The sequence below is a fragment of the Thamnophis sirtalis genome, unplaced genomic scaffold, assembly GCF_051295495.1.
Source record: "Thamnophis sirtalis isolate CommonGarterSnake01/CBP01778 unplaced genomic scaffold, rThaSir2_p1.2 scaffold_7, whole genome shotgun sequence".
In the NCBI taxonomy this organism is placed as follows: Eukaryota; Metazoa; Chordata; class Lepidosauria; order Squamata; family Natricidae; genus Thamnophis; species Thamnophis sirtalis.
Genome location: NW_028261387.1, coordinates 51,027,688 through 51,052,513, shown reverse-complemented (window position 1 = coordinate 51,052,513; position 24,826 = coordinate 51,027,688). Strand labels below are relative to the sequence as shown.

At 37.2% G+C, this 24,826-nt stretch overlaps 1 protein-coding gene across 5 annotated transcripts in view; it reads right to left on the bottom strand.

Annotated features, from left to right (window-relative positions):
* Positions 1-478: 478 nt before the first annotated feature.
* ATP2B4 (ATPase plasma membrane Ca2+ transporting 4) overlaps positions 479-24,826 on the bottom strand; it is a 157,644-nt gene continuing 133,296 nt past the window's right edge. For 2 of the 5 annotated variants that reach the window (XM_087719995.1, XM_087719996.1), the window contains 5 exons: positions 19,674-19,885; positions 17,800-17,907; positions 16,470-16,652; positions 13,332-13,524; positions 5,938-6,105 (listed from right to left, as the gene is read on the bottom strand). In XM_087719995.1, the coding sequence (XP_087576121.1) occupies positions 6,080-6,105; positions 13,332-13,524; positions 16,470-16,652; positions 17,800-17,907; positions 19,674-19,885 (722 nt within the window). In that variant the 3' untranslated portion in view covers positions 5,938-6,079. Of the gene's footprint in view, positions 6,106-13,331; positions 13,525-16,469; positions 16,653-17,799; positions 17,908-19,673; positions 19,886-24,826 lie in introns of all 5 variants that reach the window. The other 3 variants (XM_087719993.1, XM_087719994.1, XM_087719997.1) reach the window with 2 other exon arrangements.

Genomic DNA, 24,826 nt, shown 5'->3' with positions numbered 1-24,826 from the left:
TCAGTACAAAAGCAGTAACTGTTGTTCAACTTTTAAAGGCTCTCAGATTCCCTGGCTAGATTGCTATTGTGACTATTTGTACTATTTTTGTCTGTTTTTTTTAAAAAAAATCTTAACTGGTCCTCTATTTGAATGAGACTTCCCAATTTTAAAAAATAAAAGAAGTTTCTAATATGCAATCAATGTGGACAAAATACTGATGAGGATGGGTTAGGGGTTACTACCGTAGTAACAAGCTCACTGAATTTTAACTTTCTCATATATGGTGCTCCTCCAAGTAGAATTTCTCTCTTTTTACATACACTGAATTCTGTCTTTATTTTTTATGTCCTTCCTCATTATTATCCGTAACATTTTAATTATTTTAATTATGTTTTAAAGATCTCATATAAACATTACACTTTTAGAAAATATCACATTGAAGCTTTGTCTCAATGTAACCATATTGTGCATCAGGACAGTAAAAACCATGACAATGTTCACTAAGTAATTCTTTTTAATCATCTATACCCATTCTGGATATGATAATGTTATATATTCACATAATATATTGCCAGAAACAAGAAGAAGTTCAGCCATGGAAAGAATTCATGCTAAAAGTATGAACTGGCAATATTTTAAATTTAAATTTAAAATTGCAAAGCATTCTGCCTTTTCCAGTTTAAAATATTCATTTGGATTTTTGCATGTGTCATTGGCATAGATACTTAGCCTTGGCTAGAATTTGGTAGCTTTTTCTGGACCTTACGCAAGAGATAGCAAAACTGACACATTACTATTTTGTGCAATTTTTTTTTTAAAAAAAAAATCATGTCACTTTTTAAAAAATGTATAATTTTCACACTATGAATTTGGTCCAAGCTAACATTTTATAATAATTCATACTATTGCAGCTTCAGTAGATGATCAGTGACTTTATAAACTGATGGAACACATATTGAAGACATCACGATTACATGTGGGCACAGTTTATTCTCTCAATGCACTTGTGCACTGATTCTGCTTAACAGCAAAACAAGCTTTATTAGTTCCAAACCCTTTCCCTTTCTGTTGCACCTTACATATTAGCTTAATTTCCTTGCACTGTTTCCAATCAGAGCATTATCTATACTTAAAGTTTCAAATGTTACAGAAAAAGCTTTGTCAATCATGCCAACCCCATCCCTCTCTTTATTCTTTACCGAACAACTAAAAAGAAAAAAAAATCCCAAGAACCATATAAATACATGCAAAACATTTTACAGAGATTAAATAATATCAAAATGCTATTACAGATCAGGTGCACTTTAAGCTAGACTCTAGAATATGGCAAACACACCAGGGTACATATTGCTTTGAAACCACACTTTTTAAGAACCATTTTGTCATGCATACCATATAATATTCAGTCTTTTGTTTTGTCTTTTTTCTTTTTTTAATACAAAAATACCATTGCTTATTATACTAGTTATTGAAAAAGGGGAAACTTAAAATTCTTATCTGCATGCTTTTCAAGAGATTTAAATAAACACATATACAGTACTTATGTTAATACTATATATGTATTTATTTATGGGCAGAAAAAAACCTGAACAAGTAGTCTTAGCCATGGGTTTAAAGGGCACATGAATCTGTAGACTGGACTCCTTTTGTTTTTGGTTACTAGGAATATCGGCAGCTACAAAGCACAACAAAAAGTTAAGTAGAATAGAGTATTAGTGTGCAGCTATATCACTTTTAATATTGAAGCAATTCTAAAAGCATCATGGACTGAACTGAGAGTTCTATTTATTTCCTCTCTTTAGTGGTAGAACTAGATGTCCATGAATCCTCCATCAAGACCTTCGTAAAGAGTTATAGAGTCTGGTGAAGCTTATTCATAAAAGATTTCCATGACATATCTAGAAGCTGTAATTGCCTTCCTGTACATTTTAAAGCTGTGCCTGTTCTTAGGGTTATAACCATCCCAACAATTATTGTAATCTCATCAAGAACTATGGTGGGTCAGAAAACAAATGCTGAACTAGGAGTGCTCAGCAAATACTGATCCATTAAAAATTAAATATGCGGTCATTGAATTGAAATTATTGGAGATCTTTAGTGGATTTGCTTGCAGCCTGGTTATAATGGGTGTTCGTGTCGGTCCTTAGATCAAAAGCTACATGAATGTGTTTTATACTACTGCTCAAATATTACCAAAAAAAGGTGGTTATGGTATAAATCTTCATTTAGATTGCCCATGGCTAAAATTACAATTAGATTTGTTTTCCTCTTAGAAATGCCTTTTTAAATAATATTTTCCTAAAACGTATTGCACAAAACTTAAAAAAATTAAACTAGATCCCTGTGCTATAGAATAAAAAGAACCAATTGCACAGTTTTAACTCCTGAAAATGGATATTTTTCACTGCACCTAGGAAATAATGTAATGTCTTTGGTACCAATGTGCCAATTTGTTTAACAAAAAGAATATATTAAGAAACAGATGAAAAACTGCTCTAGGGCCCAGTTCATTTTTTAAAAAATAAAACATCCCAAGCATAATAATGTGCACAAGAGGATACTACTTCATCTTCCATCTGGCATGGCACAATCATGAATTATTTCCCCCTCCCATTATCATTTGCTTCCTGCAAATATAGTTTTGTTTCTAACGGCATACTTTCTGTTGTAAGAAATTATAACCTAACACCATCCAGCAAGGATAGACTATACTGATAAATGGAGTTGTGCGCAGGAACCACTTTATTTGGATGCTAGCTACATCCAGAAGAATGCTGCGTAGGGTAAAAATAAAATAACACAACATAACATAAAATAAAGTGTGCACTTTGTACTGAAGAGTTGATCTTTGCTGAACTGGGTTTACTTGCCTTTTCTCAGATGGCTGATGCAGTCAACTTTGGACAGAACTGTTCAACTATTTTGACATAAGGAAGGATTTAATTGAAAAGAAATCCCTCTTTTTCCTTAGGCAGAGGATCAAAAGTATTAACGGAACCAGCAAGGTGGCCAATGGGCGAGTTTGCGCATCCATAAATTTGCAAAGTGGACTCCTTGCTTTCATTTTAAGTCCTCTCTTGTGGCGGCATATTCTACAGCTCTTGAATAAATTCAGCCAATTTTATAACCAAAACTAAATTAGGAAAAACTTAACTATTTTACATTTAAAAATGTATGCACGGTAAAACGCTTATACTTTAAGCAAATTTCCATATCAACATAATTTATATAAAAAACAGTTTTGTATAACACAACTGACTTTATTACAAAGATGGCTGTTCAGAGAAAGGAAGCTGACAAGAGTCTGACCAAACATTCATTTTCCACTGCCAGCCATGTGACTACATTCCACTGCAGTTACGTAACTCACAGCTTTGTTTCTTTTAAACAAAATACATATGGCTGACTTAAAAATATACGTTTCTGATCTAAAGAAAACTATATATTTTTTGCATAATATTTATATAATTATCCTCTGTCCCCTGAGGAAACTAGACAGAAAAAAGGAAAAAAAATGGGTAAAAATGTAGGCCAGATAGCTCACTGCAATCTGTCAATTACAGATAGTTGGAGTGAGTTTCTTCATCTTCAAAAAACTGTTTGAATTAAAAAAAATCATCCAAACATAAAAATAAAATCAGTAATCCCTCCCCCAAATAATTCACAAATATTCACACAGGTGCCTAAACCCCCCTTTTGTTTTTGCAAGTAGTTAAAATAGAAAAATGACCTCGAAGCATTGCAATATTTTGAACAGAATGAAATGAAATGAAAAGGGGCGCCCTTCCCCTTAGCTGATAGGTTGCACAACAAGAAATGGAGCTCCCCCCCCACCCCTAAGTCCTCCCAATCTATATAGTTCAGATGAAAGGAATGAAATGATGTATCTGGAAGGAGGGTGAGAATGACTTAGGGCCTTAGTTGCAATTCAGAGGGTGGAACGTTTTCCCCAGATAATGGCAGTTTGCTGAGCCCAGCATACAAGTCCTCTTTACAGCAACCCTGGAAAAGAACAGCTATGGAAAAAGAATCTTCATCAGTCTACTTTGAACTCAGGATGAAATTCAATGACCAATCAAACAGCTAGAAGGATTTGGGCTTAAAGGGTCGAAATCAAGAGACTTTCCTTCTTGGTTCGTTTTGTGTTTGCTTAAGGAACACTTCTCTCTTAGCAAAGTACTGGACTCAAATATGACAGGCAGTGCTTTGGGCAGTGCTTAGACAAGGCACAGGAGTTTCTGCTGTGCATTCTTCCAAAGGGAAAGGGAAAAGCAGTTTGAAAAAAAACCCAATTCCAGCAAAAAATTGCATACATTTGAATCCTGGGAAGATGATCAGACAATAAAACTTTCAAAAGAAGTAGGAACAGTTAGGTTCTCTTTGCTTCCAGGTAGTACTTTCCAAAAAAGCACTGTGAACTAACATAAGGGACTAGATTAGTGCATGTTTGGTTAGATGCCCCACTACTCGTGCAGAAATTCGATACAAGCAGTTTCAGCAGGACATCCTATTCACTGCCCATATGGCTATGATCTGTAAGGGTGAAACAGTGACCTCCCACCAGACCGGCATCTCAATATGGTAACTGTATCAAGATAAGACCAGCAAGCATGTTTAACAAGAAACAGGGAGAATCTTATTCTTATCAATTAAGGAAAGTGCTTTGCGCCTCAATACTACATACACAGTATGTCCCAAATGTACAGAACTGATTCATTTACATTTTCCATACACACAAACATTCTGTGTAGGTATTTGTAGCCAAGACATTTTCCTGTTACTTTTTCACTCTTCAGCATTCAAAATGCATTAAAAAAGGGTAAGAACTGACAGACTCTTATTAGAGCTGGCATTTATAGCTTGCACTCTCCAAAGAACTGGATGCTTCTAATAATCCAAATAAAAATTAGGCAGAAGTAACAAGCCAATACTTGTTCCATCTTGTTTGGAATCAGAGGGGTTGAGATGTTCACCATACTGATGACATATTCACCTGATGTTCAGAATGATGAAATTCCAATTAAACAAATAAAATGTAGTACATAAACATATCTCGGCTAATATATAATTCCAAAATATTTTGATCTGAAATCATAAAAAGTAATTTTTCATTAAAAACCAAATCCCTTAACATTTAATTCTCTCATGATATACGACACTGTTGTATCTCCTTATGATTAGCTTTATTCCTTTTTAAAAATATATATTTTAAGACTGTCTATATATTCCTCCTTATCTTTTGTGACTGATACTACCCTGGAAACAAAGAGATAATAGAAGCAAAATAGTATAAGAATGGATACTAGATCTTCCCCAGCTTGCTCTGTGTAAGACTGGGTTCACATCTAACTTACTCAGATTAAACCCCCCCCCCCCTTTAATAACATTCCTATGACACTCATTGTCATCTTCCCAAGGACATATAAAAGCATCTAGGATTCTGATTCTATTAACAAAATTAAGGAAATATCTTGCAACTGTGCCATAGATGCTATACACCAAACTTTTAAAGGGTAACTAGAGCTTCTCTATTTAAGCATATAACTTGAGCAAGGAGAAAAATTTACTACTACAGACATGTGATACCCAATTTGAGAAGATGATGATCACACTGGTGATTTCTTTCATGAGGGAGGCACCTCTGCCAAGCAATTTGTTGAAAATACAACTCTACCCAGGTGATACCATGATTTCTGCAGCCAAGAAATCATAAAGAGGATGGAGAGGAAATTGGCCAAAGTAGCTGCAGTGTATAGTCAGATATTGGTGCCTATGTTGCCTAGAGAAAGGGGAAGCAGGAAGGTCAAAGTTCAGAGATCAAACTGATGTTTCCAAGCTGTGTAAAGGGCTTTCTGGCTCTGGCATGGTGTCCTCAGCTATATTGCTGTCCATTGCATTGTTATTTTTGTTGAGGGGTGAGGACTCCCCTGGGCTCTCTTCACTTTGCTTTTTAAGTTCTTCAGCTTCCAAGTCTTCATCAGTGCCATCGAGGAATGGGGTCTGAGGCTCGTCTTCCTCGAGGATGAACTCTGGATGAGTCATGAAGTTATGAATGGAGCTTCTGGATTCGGGTTTCTGGAGGCCTTCATACAAGGAGCTACGGAACGCATTCACCACCTTGATCTATACCACAGGAGGATGAGGGATGAAAATAAAAACAAGCAAACACAAAAGTGAGTGATAGCAAGAGGCAGTCTTTAAGGATTTCAGGGGGAGGAAGAGTGTAATAAATATAACAAAACCAACAGAAGCCGCAATAATTGTTTTGAACAAAAAGAAATATCAATATGAAAGTCAGGCACTGTACATGTGATGGGGCAACCAACTATGAGAAGGCTTCAGGAGCTGCAAGAAAAGACATGTCACATTTCTAACAGTAATTTTGAAATGCAAGGACATTCAAAGCACAGTTGTCTTTCAACAAAACTATCCATACGGAGCAGCTCAAAAGCAATTAAAACATACACATTCTCAAAGTGCAGATTTGCTTCAAGGCAAAATTGGGGTGGCAAAAGATGGTGCTGTTTTTAAATTCCCAAACTTATAAAGATTTAATTGGCTGAAATGTGTTGCACACAAAAATGGTCAAGACCGTGTACCATAGCAAATCCAAGCAGAATGATGAACATATCAGTGAGCATGCAGTAGTAAGGAGGCTATTAAACTGGAACCCAGGCTAGGCACTCTTGTGTTTGGAAACTGGCACTCATTTCCAAGAGCAGTTAATAGACAGCTTATTCTAGCACTCACTGCTGCTCTGGGAAAGAGCCCATCACTTCTCTTAGCTTGTGACAGTAATGTTCAAAGGTAAGAGTAAGGCAACTCATGCCCTCAGGGTTGAGTTTCTAACAGCTGAGATTTAGGAAAGATAGAAATAAATGAGGTCACAAAATCCCATGGTCTTAATAATTCTTTGGTTATTTTGATAGTGTCTGACTCAGACTTAAGACATTTCTGTCCTTCCATTCCTTCTTCTGATCACAGTTTCTTCGGTCACAGAAATAATATAAATCATATATGCATACCAAAAAAGCAGTATTGAAATTGGGATTCAGACATCTTCCCTCTGCGAGATGAATCATGTTGCTGCGAAAATGACGCTCAAACAAATCAACGTATCAAACATGATGATCAAAGCTTGCTATTGTTCATATTAAGCACATACGTACATACATTAAATATAGGCAATACTATCAGCATTCCACTGAGACTTCTATGCAAAACATATCCCCAAAGCAAATTAAAATAGTGCATCTTAATACAATCCACATTTTATGCACTGATGAGCTAAAATAAACAAAATGGTGTAATGAATCTCAAATTCAAATAACTGTTCAAGCATATCTATAGGGAAAAAAAATCTATTTTATATCCAATTATTCCTAACAATAAATACATAGTAGCAACACCTAAAATCCCTCTTCAGTTCTCAGAAGTAGATAGGTGGGTGGGAACAAATATTTTCAATAGTATAACATAAAGATTTATTTAAAGAACTCCACAGTATTTTGAAAATGGCATTTTAAAGGAACACAATGGGATTTTCCCCCTCTTGCTACATTTACTGGGATGACTTATACCTTGTTTCCCTGAAAATAAGCCCTCCCCGAATAACAAACCCAATTGGGCTTTTGAGCGCATGCACTAAAATAAGCCCTCCCCAAAAATATTGCAACACAGCAGCAGTCATGAGGTGACCACACTTGCCGTCTCCTGCACCTCAAAAATAATAAGACTGCCCTGAAAATAAGGCCAAGCACTTATTTCAGGGGTCAAAAGAAAATAAGACCCTGTCTTATTTTCGGGGAAACATGATATTAGTTCTTAACGCTTCTCTGAAACAATGATACCAGAAAGCAACTTCCAGTAACACATGATGGGGTAAAGCTGCTGGTGATAGGACAATGCTTAAGGCCTGTTCTATCCACTGCTTTCTTTTTGCAGCTCTCTTGTCTACCAGCTAGATTTAAAGCACTGTGATTATGACAAAAATCTTGGAGGGAATGCAATTACAGTGCAGAAAGAAAATAAAGGGGGTGGGGGAGGAGAATTCCTCCAGCAGGGTGCTTCTTTGTTGTTTATTTCTTCATTCTCCAGCTTCCTAATCTTGTTTTGAGCATCTGAAACAGCTACTAATAAAATGCAAATTAAAATAAGTTTTAAAAAGAAGAGTGGATGAAATAGGCATTTTGAATAGTCTTATAAAGAAAGAGAACAAACACAACTTCCAAGAATGGCTTGTGCTGTCTAAGAGCATGCCAGATGAATAGACCTCTGCCAGCAGAGGCATATTTAGAAGGAACCTCCCTGGGCATCTTTATGATAGACAGGTTTGTACTGAAACAGTACAAGCAGTATTTCAAATACTCAGGCCTTAAGGACAGGGGCGGGATTCAGCTGGTTCGACCCGTTTGGGTGAACCAGATGTTAGTTTTTCATCCTATTCACAGAACCGATTATTGCAAGGACTGGCTGGCCCCACCCACTCCTCCCCTCCCCGGAGTCTCCACGTGGCCTGTTCATCATACTAGGTAAGTGCAGGGCTGGTGCGGAGGCTCTGGGAGGGCAAACAACAGGCCTCCCAGAAGTCCAAAAGTGGGCCTCTTTCTGGCCTCCGGAGGAGGCTGTTTTCACCCTCCTGGAGGCTTGGAGAAACCTCTGGAGAGCAAAAAACGGGCCTACTGGAAGTTTCAGAAATGCAAAAACAGGCCTGTTTCTGGCCTCTGGAAGGCCTCCGGAGCCCATGGGAGACTGTTTTGCCCTCCTGAAGGCTCAGGGAAGCCTCCGGAGGGTGAAACACAGGCCTGCCGGAAGTTCGAAAACAGGCCTGCTTTTGGCCCTCTTGGTGACTCAGGGAAGCCTCCGGAGCCTCTGGAGGGTGAAAAATGGGCCTTCTGGAAACGGGCTCTTTTTGGGCTTCTGTAGGGCCTCTGGAGCCTCTTTTCGCCTGTTGGCTTTTTTTAAAGGTAATTTGAATGTTCAGCTCTCTCCAATCTGAATCAGGATTACAGATGGGAGGAAATCATGTAAGCATTTTTCTACTCATACACACATAAGGGTCTTGAAAGCCAATAAAGTAGGATGGTTGAGGTACTGAATTTGGTCTTGAGCAGCACTGGGTGATTTGGGAAACACTCTCTCTGCCCAACCTATCTCATGGGATTTTCCCCAATAAAGATTATTGGAAAATGTCAGATTTATTCTGATGCCCATGAAAAGATTGTTTTGAGTAAATATCTTTGGAGAAGGCCCAGCATTGCCTCCTTAGTGTATTTTTCTCACCTTATATAAATACTGCAAGAGATTAGAAAACAGCATGGCCCTTTTAGAAGACACCAACAAATACCATGAGACTACGGTATCCTACTAGAATCTGAATATATTGCCTGCTACCGTAACTCTACAATATCTTTAATCGAGATCAGGATCCATAGTCATCTATAAAAGGTTTCCCCCCCACTTCCCCCCCTCAGGCATATTTTCTCTATGTTGATTCCAAACTAGTGAATGGGTTCAACAGAAGTAGAAAAGCTAAGTTACTTATAGGCGTTAATTCATATAACAGTTTTGCTTTTAGGCAACCGTTTTTATTCTCAATCAGTCAATTCAATTGCCAATAGACTGGACAGTTTTGTTTGTTTCAATTAGGAGAAACGTTTGCAAATATTTATCCCAAAGAGTTGGGAGATCCTTTTGAAAAGCCTGAGAAGTTACAAAGGAACAAAAGCTTCTATGAAACTCACTTTCAATAAAATTTAAATCTTCTGAAATACTAAAAAAAACTTCCCTAAATGATAACATATTGCAAACTGCTTAGAGTCATTGACTGAGATAGGTGACTATAGAAATTGATTGACTGATTGATTGAATACTGTATTTTTTGGACTATAAGATGTGTAAGACGCACCAAGATTTCGAAGAGGTAAGGAAGAAAAAAAGTTTTTGTCTTCCCCGGCCCCCAGCAGCACTCTGCAGGCTTCAGCAGGGCTGAGGTAAGGCAAAAATGCTGTTTTTCACCAAAATGGGGGCATTTGTCCCTTCCTCCAGACCTGCTGAAGCCTGCAGAGTGTTTCTGAGGGGTGGGGGAACGCAAAAACACCCCCGTTTTGGTGAAAAACGGTCTGTTTTTTCCCCATTTTTCACAAAAATGGGATGCGGGGCAGGGCTTCAGGAGGCCAAAAATGGCTTATTCAATGTATAAGACGCACCAACATTTCCACGCTCTTTTAGTGGGGGGGAAAGGTGCGCCTTATACTCCAAAAATACGGAATATACTTAAACTACTTCTGGGATTCCATGGCAAGTGCAATGTTTACTGGTTATTTTGGGGGAGACTATATGAAAAGGGTCCCATGAAGATAAAGAATTTGAAAAAAAAATACTATTCAAGGGGATCACCAGAGCTTTCCTAGTCTCAGTGGAATCTACTCAGATGGGCCCACTTAGTTATGAGAGAACTCAGGCACTGAGACTTCCCCACCTGAGGTAACTGATGGCAGGAGGAAAGGGTCATACAACCTCTTGTTTTTTTTACTAAAGCACTACACCTGACTCCTACAAAGATCTCCCCTTACATCATCAGTCATGCCAAGCATCTTTCCCCTCTTCTTCTCCCTATGGGATAAAATTTGAAAGAGTGGAGCATGAGTAGGCCACCTACACTGCTTCATGTTATTAATGATATCTTAGGGCACTGAAATAGTACACAGTTTTTAGAAATCTACATCATTTGTGTCAAGACCAAACATACTATAGGTAAAGAAGAAATAAAGCATGTCTTCAATTATTCATATCCTCAAAAGAGTCTTCCAAATAATAAAGTTTCTGCAAAAGAGACTTGTACTTTTCAACACGTCTGATCCCTCATCAAAAGGAAGAAAAGTATACATTAGTTCCACAACTATCTGCTCATGTCTGTTTCATTAGTAGACAGAAAATAAAAACAGATGCATTTTTCATTTTCTTTTGAGTGGAATAGGCCGAGTGGTGGGTTTCAAAAATTTTAGAACCTCTTCTGTAGGTGTGACCTGCTTTGTGGGAGTGACTTGCCGGCCATGTGACCGGGTGGGAGTGGCTTGCTGGACATGTGACCGGGTGGGAGTAGCTTGTCAGCCATGTGACTGGGTGGCCGTGGCCAAATTGTAAAATGTGGTGAAACTCACTTAACAACGCTCTTGCTTAGCAACCAAAATGTTGGCTTAGAAACTGGCATTTGAAGCATGCAAGTCTTAAAGCTGTCAAGTTACAAGACTCTTGCACCCCTAACCCTTTATAAAAAACCCAAAGGGTGTTCAAACTTGACAGGTCTAAGACTTGTGGACTTCAACTCCCAGAATTCCTCCTCTTCATCTTGATGATGTTTGGACGGGCGGGGGGAGGGAGCTGGAACCGGTTCTAAATGGCACTGTAGATTTGTGGAACCTCTTCTATAGAAGAGGTTAGAACTGGCAGGAACCCACCCCTGAATAGGCCATAGGCTATTTAGTTCTCCTCTGAAAATCTAAGGACATTAGTTCCTTCAGAATCTTATCAGAAAATGATCCTTAATTATAAACTGCCATGAGCAAGATATACTCCCTATTGCAATTTACTGTTTTTCTAAGTCATCCTTCGAGTACACTGCAATTGTTTTAAGGACTGTAGAAGAGAGAAGGAAGGAAGGAGGGGTAGACAGATGAAGGAGGCATGGACAGGTATCTTTGTAAGGGCAGCAAAAAAGATTGAGACAACTGCATAGACAGTGCATAAAGAGAAAAACATAGTATTTGACATAATTAGTATGTAGTGGGAAATTATATTCCCATTTAAATAAGATTTCTTCTTGAGACACAAATTAATGCTTCTATGAGTCATAAAAATATGTGCGGTTCCTTAAATGTGCATAAAATTTAAAAATGAATATATAATTTTTAATAAATTACTTCTTTCTTTGGAGGCACAATCAGAGAAACAAATGGCAGGGGTGTGCTCCTCCAGAAATAATACTTGTATACAAATGAAAAATAGGAATATACATTAAATGCATGATATAAATCATTTTTAAAAAAATTCCCTTGAATTCTTAAGAAAAGTGAGGTAAACGAATGCATGTTGCATTGAAAACACATACTGAACAGAATTTAAAAAAAACAGTGGAAAAATGTATGACCATAGATGCAATACTTGTTCTTAATACTTGTTTTTTGTGGAGAAAGAAAGAATACTATTTGTTGAATAGCAAAACACAACTGACTGCCAGTTCTATGAAGACATACAAAGCAGCACTTAATTAAAATGGGAAAAATTTGTAAAATCTTTTTTACAAGTATTATTTTGCAAGACATGTTGTAGGCCTCCCATCTTTTCTTGGACAAATAATTACTGCTTCAATACATAGAAATTTTAATTTCTGGACCATTAAACTGCTTAATTATGTAGAAGCACAAAACAAAATGTAGAAATTCATCATATGACTCTGTCGAGAACTTAAAACTAGAAACTGAATGTAAAAATGGTGATCTTGAGATGGTATACAGAAAGTTTTATAAATAATCAATACACCCCAAACTAGAAAACAAAAAAAAATTAAATGGCATAAATCATGTGATAAATTCAGTGTTTTAGCTAAATCAATTTGTTAAAAAATTCTACACAAATGTTTATCTGCTTTGTGGCATATACTGTTTTTCTCCACCTAGTTATGGTTGAGATGCTTGCGTGGAAGGGGAGTTTAAGGTGTAAGGAAATGTCCAATGGCTTTTAGGGGTGTAAGATAAAGCTTTCAGAAAATGTTATGTTGCACATTTATTCAGAAATAATTTCCAGAGAGTTCAGAAAGGGTAAATGTTAAGTTAGTAAAACATGCAGAAGACTGCTTCTTCAGTGGCAAACTTGCTTCCCATTATGGAATAATATGAATACCAAAAAGCTAAGCCTGCTATTGCACCCTTTGTTTTCATATTTTCAAATCTGTGGTGGTTATTCCCTTTATTATATGTTCCATCTTTACCTCTAAGAAAGACATCAGGCTTTTAAAAATTCCTACAGGGAATATGGGAATTCTAATTCAGTCCTGCAGGAAGGAAAAGAGTTGCAATAGGGAAGGACAAAAGGCAGAGAAAGAATGAAAAGAAATTTTAAAACAATGTTAAGGATGCAAGATTTTTTTTTTAAAAAAAGTTAAACACACACAGAGAAATAGAAAGAAAATTGTTCCCCCCCCCTCGTACTTCCTCCCAATTCTCAAGATAAGAAACCATGAATCCAATTATAGGTTAAAAGAAAAGGGAAAAAGAACAGGCTTGGTTAGCTTTGTGCGAGTGCCTTTGGTGGTTATTAGGAAGTCATGCATTGAATAGACTATCACTCACTGCCCGCAGGAGGAGATGCAGCAGCAGCAGCAGCAGCAGAAGTGGTGGGAGTGGAATTGACGGAGGAAAGAGCTACATGGGTTGGGCTAGAAACATTTTTTACATCGTGGTGTTGGCTCACGATGGAAGGCTGTCTCCTGAGGGCTCCCTGTAAAGAGGAGGCGCCGGTCTGGAATGTGTAAACTACGTCCATCTGCAAAGAATCAGAGAGTGAGATATCTTTGTCCCACAATCAAAAGAGGAAAATGAAATAGGATAATGGAAGGGGAAGCTGACAGACAAAGGATACAGATACATACCATAAGGAACAAAAGTGGAAGGGGAAAATGGAGAAACCCAGTACATCCCACACAGTTTCAGCAGTTAATCTAAAGGGAAAGCGGTTAAGCAAAGAGATTCCAGTCTTTTTTTTCCTTCCGATTCCCAATTCAACCTGCTGTCTACTTGAGTCTAGCTGTTTGTATATGTAAATATGATTTTTTTGGGGGGGGGGGGAGAAAACATTTCTGCGATTGCTCATCTTATTTCTGTAAAAAACCCTAGGAATACATTTAGGCTTTTAAGAGAATGTAACTACATACATGTGCCTACAGAATTATTACGCAGAGTGAAGCAGCAGGGCAAAAGAACTTGAAATAAAGATACTCTGCAAGTACAGTGCGTCGTGGAGAAAATGTGCATGGAAGCAAAGTGCTGTATGATGCAAAAGTGCAGCATGCACATCTAGAAACATCAGTGAGATAACACATTTCCAAATGTTTGTTCTAATGCAAATGTTCTTAAAAGATATCAATGTCAGCTCAAAACAAGCAATAGAAAAGTGGTGTGTGCTAAGTTTATCTCTAACGTACAAACTCTGGAATCATCGTGAGACATTTCTTTTTTAACTAATGTTAGGAAATGAGTAATATAGTAACCAAGCAGAATTAATTGCAGCTGACCAAGTCATCCCAAAGCAGCAAATACATATAAGCATGCAGGGGTTTCATAGTAGAAGTTTTTTTCCACCTTATTATTCCAGATTTGGCAAATGCAGGCACAGAAATGCTGCTGTCTTGATACAACCCCTGGTGTTCTAGGTTACTAGCAAACGGTTTTGTTTCGATTGGAAAGTAAGGAGGGAAAACATAGTGCATTCTGTAATTCAATCATGTAAACAGTAAAAAAAAGAATCCCAGCTATTTTTCTTGGGGAGGATGAGAGAGAGAAAGAGAGATAAATGTAAACTATTTTGGGAAAACTGCAATTCTGTAAGCTTTGTTTTTCAGATTCAAGACTGGTTTGCATGCTGTATTATTAATAACAATCACCACAACCACCCCCCAAGATGTGTAATTTTTAGTATTTGGCATAGCTGGCAGTGTTTTTAAGTCAGTGGCTATGGAAAGGTCCATCAATGGACTGATTCTTTCACAAAGTGGACAGGGTCACCCTTTCTTCCTCCTTATTAGCTTGATAAAGTTTCTCCTCCCCCCCCTGCATTTTTTATACCACCATCATAAGAAACTAACTCAGTTTTATAAATTCCGATTTATATCTATTTGTACCTACCATCCACAGGTGAGTCTGGAATAGAAAGAGGAGGGTATATACTTCTGAATGGTTCTCCTTCCAAAGATTTTGAGCAAATCAGCTTAACGTACTAAACCAAGCTATGTGTTCAAGCATTCTGTTGTTCTGCTCTTGAAAGCATTTTGTGCACTTCAGGTCTCACAACTACCCCTGTGGCATATCTCAGGCAGAGAGTGACATGCAAATGTGACTTTGCCTTGCTAATAAAAGACAGTACCAGAGTTCAGTAAACACATGCAGCCTAAGATATTTTCAGTGGATTCATTGCCCTCAAATACATCTTTTGCTTTTCATTTGTACCCATAATCGTACATTTTGTTTTATTTTAATCAATGCATTGTACAAAGACCCATTTTCAAGATGACATACATTAAAATTCCCAGGCATAAGTACCTTTAAGACAATATTCCTTCTTTTAGGACCTCATTTTCTACTCTGGAAATAAACTCCTACAGGAGTATTTCTCAACCATGGCAACCTTAAGATGTATGGACTTCAACTCCCTAGCCAATCAGAGAGAATTCTGGGAGTGGAAGTCCATGTATCTTAAAGTTGCCACGAGTGAGAAACAGTGACCTACAGTAATGAATGGCATATTCTCTTTAGAATCATTTGGAGTGGGGAAGCTTTCAACAACAATAATAATAATAATAATAATAATAATAATAATAATAATAATAATAATAATGGCTACCTCGCTATTTGGAAATTTTACATTTATCAGACTTGAACATTCTGATTCTACAAAAAACCACCCTACTTGGGACAGCTTATATCCTCCGACGTTACCTTAACAATTCCTAGGTCCTTGGTTAGGACTCGAGCTGTTGAGCTACCAACCAGCCCCAAAGGCTGTGAAGCTCACCAAAGATTAACATAATAATAATAATAATAATAATAATAATAATAATAATAATAATGACTGTGCAACAAATTATAATTTTATCAAGGAGAAGATAACGTTAATTTAGCTTTTGGGATTTCTAGTCATAAAACTCAATGCATCTCAATCCTAAAATTGCTCTCTTTCCCATGCTTCTTTTTGTTTATTATACCAGTAATCTCTCTAGGTGGAGAATAGGAGAACATAGCTTAATTTACATAGCGGAACTATGTAGTCCTAGAACATCCTTTGGTAGGCAGAAACAGGAACATCACCTTCCTTTCTAAAATTTGAAGGCTGGATAATGGCTGAGCAAAAAAAAAAAATCTAAGTGGCATATTGTCTTTACTGTCAGCCTTGCATTAGCATCTCATAAAAACTAGCATGACTACGTACCCTTGCTTATCTCTTGGAATAGATCTGTTGTGAGGCAGGTTTAGGTAGAACTTCCTCCAATGCAAGGACAGAGTCCTAGAAGCAGTCCTCAGCTGAATGCACCCAGTTAACTCCAGTTGCACAAATGCTGCTAGTTTGAACCATATGGCTAATAGATCTCAATTGCTTCAGCAACAGGGATGTCATATTCTTCCAAAGTGTGTCCCTTAGACTGGTCTCACTTAAAGCAAAGCAACGGCACTACTGCAAGCTGCACTGCATAAGGGAGACAAAAAATTGTGCCATACCTGAGTCTGTATTCTGTTCAGCCCACGGAACCACAGGATCTGTCCACGCCGAAGCTCCATTTCACCATGGTCAATTTCATCTACGCCTTCATTCAACTCTTCTTCTGCAATATCTTCTTTGGTAATCCCGTGACCAGCCTCTTTCAGGAACTTCAGTTGATTTGTTGGAACACTGCTGATCAACTATAGAAATGGAATGCTCAGGATTAATTCTTCTGAACTCTTCTGTGGCGGCTTTGACTGTATTGTTCAATAAGCCTGAATATCTAGTCAGATGATGATTCTCAACAGTTCTCTGCATTTGCAACATGCCATCCTCAATTTGATTGATTTTTTTTTAAAAAAAATACTTTCTAAATCATTTCTAGTCTGCCTTTTGGACTCCTTTAGGGTCTCAAAGTGTCCCACGAAATAGCAAACACATTTGTAACATCTTTGAAACTGGCTAGAAGGCTGTTCCATGTATATTTGTTTCTGTAAAGGATTTCAACTTCAAAAGAAATACAAACGTACAGGCTTAGAAGAAAAACAATATTTTTTCCTCAAGAGAAATGATGGAAGCATAGGGGTGATGAATAAAAGCAAATCATGCTTTCTTATTGAGAATCTAATGGCATATGACTTTCCAGAATTACTGGTGAATTTATTCTCAATTGAAAAACTCCCCATAGTGATTCAATTGGAATATTTGAGGATATGAATCAATTCGCATATTTATACAAAGTGACCCCAATTTTATCTTGTAATAGCAATAGCAGTAGACTTATATACCGCTTCATAGGCCTTTCAGGCCTCTCTAAGCGGTTTACAGAGAGTCAGCATATTGCCCCCAACAATCTGGGTCCTCATTTTACCCACCTCGGAAGGATGGAAGGCTGAGTCAACCCTGAGCCGGTGAGATTTGAACCGCTGAACTGCTGATCTAGCAGTAGCCTGCAGTGCTGCATTTAACCACTGCGCCACCTTGGCTCAAATAAGTAAGTAACAGATAACTTGGAACAGCTTATCCTTCCACTTTTATACATCACCTAATTCTATGATATACTTCTCAACTTTAAAAAATATGCCACAAAACATTAAAATTTGTATTTTAATATAAAAAGGTATAGAAAATTATGAGTAAAATGAAAAATAAAATGTTACAATCTCACATTGAATTTGGTTATGTTGGCAACTTAGTTGATAATATTGTTACTTTACCGAAAAGTAAAAATCCTTTTTGTATTTTTGCAGAGAAATGAGATTGGCAACAATTAACACATAACTAAACAATATGCAGGAACAAACTACAGTAGTTATTTAAATAAATGTGGAATATTCATTTTCTTACCTGTCCCCAAAGCAGCTCTCCTACACCAATGAAAATACACCAAAACCACTGACTCAAGGTAAGTCCAGAGCAACTAAATGGTTTACCACCAAACTCCACAATAATAATCTGAAATATTGGGTAAAAAAGAGAACAATGGGAAAGACTAAACCACGATCCAAAGCAGTAAACTGAAACGCATACTCATAATTCTAGTGGGTGAATGGTGGAACCTATTTATGGAAAAGGAATTGAAATGAAAGAAAACATCTGCATTATAATAAGCCTGCTGACTCTAAAAATTGCAAGCCTTCAGGCAATATTGTTAATGTAAAGCAGTAAAGTAGGGGTGTCAAACTCTAAGGCTGCAGGCCGGATTAGGCCTGCGGGGTGATTAGATCTGGCCTGCAGGGTTGGCTTGGAAATAGCAAAGAATGAACTCGTGGTGCCTCTGCTAGTGAAAATGGGGCATGGGGAGCTGCGTGCCCCATTTTAGGCAGCAGAGTGCTGCAAAAGGCTGTCCAGGCCAAAAACAAGGTACCCTGTTTTGGCTGGCAAAGTGTTGCAGGAGGAGTCCATCCCAATTGTGGTCTGTCCCATTTTCCACCCTCCCTGGCTGGCCCGTAGATGACAACTACAATGCTGATCCATCCCTCAAAGAAATCCAGTTTTACACTCCTGACCTAAAAGAGTGAAAAGATGGCTGCAATTCGCAACTTCAAATGAGGTTATGAGAGGAAAGGGTACATAAATGTACATTCTTAGACATGAGATAATTTTTGGACTGTATTTGTTGACAGACAGACTCTTTTAATAAATGCTACCATCTAGTGGGATGGAGGTTTTGTCAACTCACAGAGCTCCGAAATAAAATCCTTTGTCATGTAAGAAAAAAAAATGCAATACACTTAACAGGTTAAGTAATAACAAATAAACAAAGAAGCAAAAACTGTTAGAAAATTCAGACACGCCAAAGTTATAAATTGGAAGTTCATCTTATAGGAATATTTGCTATAAGAACATTTAGCTATATTGCTATGTATCAGAAGCTGCATCCTAAGAAGCAAACTTAGGATGGCATTATAATAATTGATCAATCTGTGGTCAACAAGAGAATTAGTGTCTTTCACGTCCAAACTAAACATGAAAGTGGAAGTGGCAGATCCACTCAGGGAATTTATTGTAATGGCTTCCAGTAGAGAATGAATAAGGCCAGGTCTGATAAACCAAACGAATTCTACTGTATTTTTGATCCAAACTTACTGTGATTATTGCTTACCATAGCCATGAAAGAAAAGGGAAAAAAGGGGGAGGGGAATCAATATTGGGTTCCAGATAAGAACAAATTTTCCCATTCCCCTGATCTTAAGATTTTTTTTAAGTTTCTTTTCCTTTCTGCTTTGTTTTTCCCCCTCATACCAGCCCAGTAATTTGATCCAGCATTTCAAGAGGAAACATAACCAAGACACTTGTATATTCTTCTTACACATAAGTGGAGTAGTAAACAGTTTTGGTCATCCAATAAGATGCAAAAGAGAAAGTTCTTTTCATGAGGGATTAGCCTTTCTATTACCCAAAGGGATGAATCTTATCAGTCCTGCTGCCACTTGTTTAGAACATGCTAGACTGCCCCCCCATCCTGATTATTTTCAGAAAATCACCAAAATGCAGCCTTTCCTAAGACCATACACTGTAAGTCAGTGTTTCTCAACCTTGGCAACTTTAAAATGTGTAGACTTCAACTCCCATAATTCCCCAACCAGCCTTGTATAAAGTTGCCATGACATTCAGTAAACATTACAATTTAGAGTATGTTTAGTGGGAGAATGACAGACAACATTTCCATTTCACAATCTCTCCTTTCCTGCAATCCCACCCAAGCCCATTTCATTTACCTGGGCAACAAAGGTTCCTAGCACCACTGTACAGAAAATTGGATTCCTGAAGATGGCCTCAAATACATTTCTTTCCCCATGAATTTTGCGAGCATTGATTTCATTGAACAGTTGCATCATGACGAAAGTGTTGAAGACAATTGTGTAATGCTCAGTGGGTGGGGAGTGGAGGGGGACATACCGGCCACTGTCAATATCAAAAAAAATTTCACCTGTAGAAAAAGAGTTAGAACAGCACATGAACACATTCTTTCCATCTACAGATATCCTTTATGATACAATTACAGAGTAAAATACAGCACAGATAAACACTGGAACAGAACGTGCAACAAGTATTTTGCAGTCCATGACCCTGAAAGGCATAATTTTCATCATCAAGGACTCTCTTTAAATATTTTTAAATTAAAGCTTAAAAATACAAAGATTAAAAAACCGATTTTACAACTTTTTTGCCTGGTTGTTAAGCAAATTGCCATGGTGATTAAGTGAATCAGACAGTTGTTAAATGAATCTAATTTCCCCCGTGGACTTTGCTTGTTGGAAGCCAGCTGGAAAAATCATAAATGGTGATCATGTGACCACAGGATATTGCAACTGTCATAAATACATCCTAGTTGTCAAGCTAGTTGAATTTTGATCATTTGACTGCAGGGATGCTGCAACAGTCATAAATGTGAAGACTCGTGATTTTTTCAAGTGCCATCATAACTTCAAATGATTATTAAATTATCCTAAGTCAAGGACTACCTGTAAGGCAATTTTATATTCCTTCTTTTTACTTTGAAAGTTCTTGATGCTTATTCCCTTTAAATAGTGACCCAAAAGCTTATTTCTTTTTATTTTCTGCCTTTTCTCAGCAACTCTTTCATTAGTATAGCACACCTTTTGCAAGACCAAGATATGAAAGTTGTTCAAGTCGCTCTTTTGATGTATTATTGGTATATCCCTTTTAATTACTAAGCAATCAGCCAGTTTCATTTGTAAGTCTTGGGTAACATCTTTTCCCATATCATTCATGTATTTGTCATTTTTAAATCTATAGCCAAAGCAGCCTGGTTCTCAGTTGTTACTTGTCTTCTAACTCTTTTAAATTCATTGTTATAATAATAGCAGAGAATTTTTAGAGATTTCTTTAAGTACATGGATGCTAAATATCCTTGAATTCTTCCAAAGTCAAAATACTTTTCTCCATTCTCTAATATGTCCCTAAGGAATCCTTAGGTTCAAAATCTTCATATATTTTTAATAGAATTTTAAACAACCCACAAGGAAGGATTCTTATAATTAGTTTCTAAATCTTATTTCCAATACATCTGTCCCCTTTGTCCATTTAAAACTTTTCAAAGTTGTTTTACTACCCCTTTGCTGTTTATTTCAGAGTGAAAAAAATGTTTTAAAGTTCTTAAACCTACATATATCTTCTTTTCTCAAGGACAGAAGAATCACTCAGTGTGATGAAAACTGTCTGTTGTAAAGGCTTTTAATTTCCAAAAAGCTGTTAACAAGTAGTTTCCTGAAGTGATTAAGAGAGGAAGTGGGCAAATTCAGTGTTTGCTTGAGCACTGAATTAGTATGTCTTGAGCAAAATTGACTTTCTCTCAGCTCCTAGAGCAATTAAGAACCCATTGAAAGGAGACTGCTGTCTTACAGTCTCCTCATGGGGAGCATCTGTTCGAAGCACTTAAGAGTGATCCCAGGTTCTTCTCTTTATCTGAGGTGGAATTTCAAGGTGCCAATTTGTTTGCTGGCTCATTGTTCTGCCATGGTTGTCAGGGCTGCAAAAAGTGATGCTGTCTTCAGGATGCCATAGTTTTCCCCGAAGTCCCTTCATCAAGCCCTGTTACTAAGAGTTTTTGTTACTTTCATATTTCATCTTTTTCAGTAGGAGCTTGCAGCATCTTTCTGGTTTTTTTATCCTGTATCATCCTCTGTTTTCATTCCCACAACATCAGCCACATTTGGTAGGGGGAGGGAGAGAGACAGACTCTCTCCATGGCTGCTAATGTACTTGAACCTGTATCTCCCCAGCCATATACAAGAGAAAAGTGTATATCATCATCTGGACTCTTCTGTTTGGCAGGGGAGGATGCTAGCAATCATGAAGAAGGCATGAGACAAAAGGGGCGCTCTTTGGATTCAGCAATGTTTGAAAACTATTGACTAGGTTCCAATCCTTTAGAGGAAAGATGGATGAGTATTCGGCAGGTTTCAGTTGCTCAGTCTACTAGAGACTGGAGCAGTTGGATGGGACAGAGACTGGATTAATTATTATCCCAGCTCAAATCTATTAAGATTTCCAAGTGACTCTGGATACCACCGTACACTCTTGCACTGCTTGAAGGAGGTGGGGACTGCTGAAGGCACTGCTTTTCAGTATTTCCACTCCTACTTCAAGGGTAGACAGGGGAAAGTGGTCTGGAAGTATAATGACGACAGGTGACCTACTCCTTTGCGTGGTACTGCAGGGATCAGTCATCTCTCTCTATCATTTAGTATCCATTTGAAACCAATAGGAGAGATCATTTGGCAGTTTGGGAAACAAGCTGAAGTTGAACTAAAGAACAGCAATAGCACTTAGACTTATATACCATTATATAGTGTTTTACGGCACTTTCTGAGTGGCTTACAAATGTCAACATATTGCCTCCAACAATCCAGATCTTCATTTTACTGATCTTGGAAGGATAGTAGGCTGAGTGAACCTTGAACCAATTAGGATTGAACTCCTGCAGTGGACAGAGTTAGCCTGTAGTACTGCACTCTAACCACTGTGTTACCACAGCTTAAATGGAATGCAATATGGAGTTGCTGTTTGTTTGTGACTGTTCTCTGTTGGTTCTTCATTATCTCTTCAAGAGATGGTCTTGATGCTGAGGAAGCAAGTCCATTCCACAAGAGTTTTCCTACTATGTCCATGGCTATTGCTGGGTGGCCAAAGAGAGGCTGTCTTTGCTCAGCTACTCATATTGCCTGGAATAGGGAGGATCTTGCTACAGTAACTCTTGCCTCTTTTGCCTCAACTGGTCTTCTGTAATGCACTCTACATGTGGTTGCTTTTGAAAAGCTCCCAGAAATTGCAGCAGCCTGGCTACTGTGATTATGCTTATTTCCATGACTCTACTGTTCCTGCATTACTGAAAGTACTAATGTTGACGTAGAAAGCTTTTATGTGGATTGGCACCAAGATTGCCCACTCCAACCAGAGTTGACCTGTCTGAGGGGACTATCTTTAAAAAAGCTGCTAGTGGTGCCCCATGTTGTGAGGTAAGGGGAGGCTGAGGCCAGAAAGTGCTGTTTTTATATCATAGTACCAATTCTCTGGAATAACCTCCGATGAAGCTAAATTGGTCTTTGATGTCCTCCTGGAAATGACAGAAAAGTGGATTCTTCCAGAGATCCTTCAAGTACTCTGTCCTTATCACTGGTTAATTATCATACCTATTAAGTGTTATTCATTTATTCATTTTCTCGAATTACATTACATGTCAATCATGATAGACTGAGATTCAACAATAGAAAATATAATAATGTAGTATTATAGTAACAGCAATAATTAAATACAATAAAATAGATTATAATAATGCAAAATAAGAACATAGTACATTGATACTGATTTATTTTACTAGTTTGAACATTGATGTATTGTTCATTTTTAAACATTCATAGTTTCCTTAAAGATTAAAAAAAATACTGGTACTTTTAATGAAGAATGTTTCCTTGACAGATATTTAATAGAATCAAAATAATGAGTAGTACCCAAATATTCACAAATCACCATGGAAATTTAAAGTTTTGTTACAGGAAATATACAGTATGGTCCTACTTCAGTTGAATAATATCTGATAATTTATCAGACAGTTGGACAATATTATTATTAGAAATATCATTAAGAAAATAAACCTTTTTATTTTTCTACTTATTAAAGCAAAATTAAAAAATAAAATTATTGTTGACAATTGTTTATAATTTAATGTAATACAGTATAACTAGGCAATTAGTATAACTAGAAAGTGTGCTTTTTTGCTATGCTCAATTCCTTGCTTCTCTTTCAAACAAGTCTTTTGTTTTGATGTTGTCTTGCTCTTAAGCTTTCCTTCCAACTTCTTTCTCCTGTCTTCTGCCAGCCTAGTCTTGCCAAATTTTACAGTCCCAAGTCTCAACCTCACTAATTAATATATTCAAACAAAACCGGTAAAAAAAAGAATACAGTTTATATTAATTCACTCTCTGTGTACAATTGGCTCCTCATTTAAGCAATGTTAGAATTACGTAAGAGGCTGCTGGAAAAATAGACTGTTTCCTTAATGAGATTGCCTTTCTTTATGCTTCAATTAAAGTTTGTAGATAATTATTTGAAAACCTTCATTACTAAAACAAAACAGCTTTAAAAATGGAAATGATGAGCTATAAATATATGTATTTCTCAGCCACAAAACCCAAGAAATGTACACACAGACTCTGCCTTAGAGTCATAGTAAAGGTCTTAGACTTCAACAGCAGGCAGACTGCAACTGCTGTTGTTCTGCTGGTTCTGCAGCAGGTGAGCCTCTACTAGGAAAAAAGCAAACAGAGTAATCCAGAGGTTTTCTTCCTTATGAATCTGGTTTACTGATCAATGGAAGAATTCAGTTTAACAATGCAAATGTAACACTTCTAGTTAGAATGAAATATTTTTCACTGGAAGCTATTAGTGGTTCACAACTGAAGCTGTACCGAGTTCTAAAAACACACAATAGGATGAGGAACATCCAGTTTGCATGGAGTCAAATTAATCTGGAGGAACCCCTTCAGCCTTCTCGTTGCCACCAAGTGCAACATAAAGCTTGATCCTTCTGAATTTAATTTTGCAGATTTTCTTTCCATTTTGTAATTTGACTATTCCTATCATAAACATACTACAATTTAATTTCATCCATACTAATTAAATTGATACCTACTGTTTTGGCTGATACTTTAAACAACTGTAAGCTTCTACAGCTGGTGCTGAATATTAATATAAATTCTGTATTCTGTTAATCAGATACAATAAGGGAATAGGCAGTAAACTTCATCACTAAGTAAGCAGTACTGATAATCAAAAAACAATTTTCTTCTGCTTGCACTCATGACAATTTAAGTGGTATTATACTATTTATCGATAATTACTAATTGCC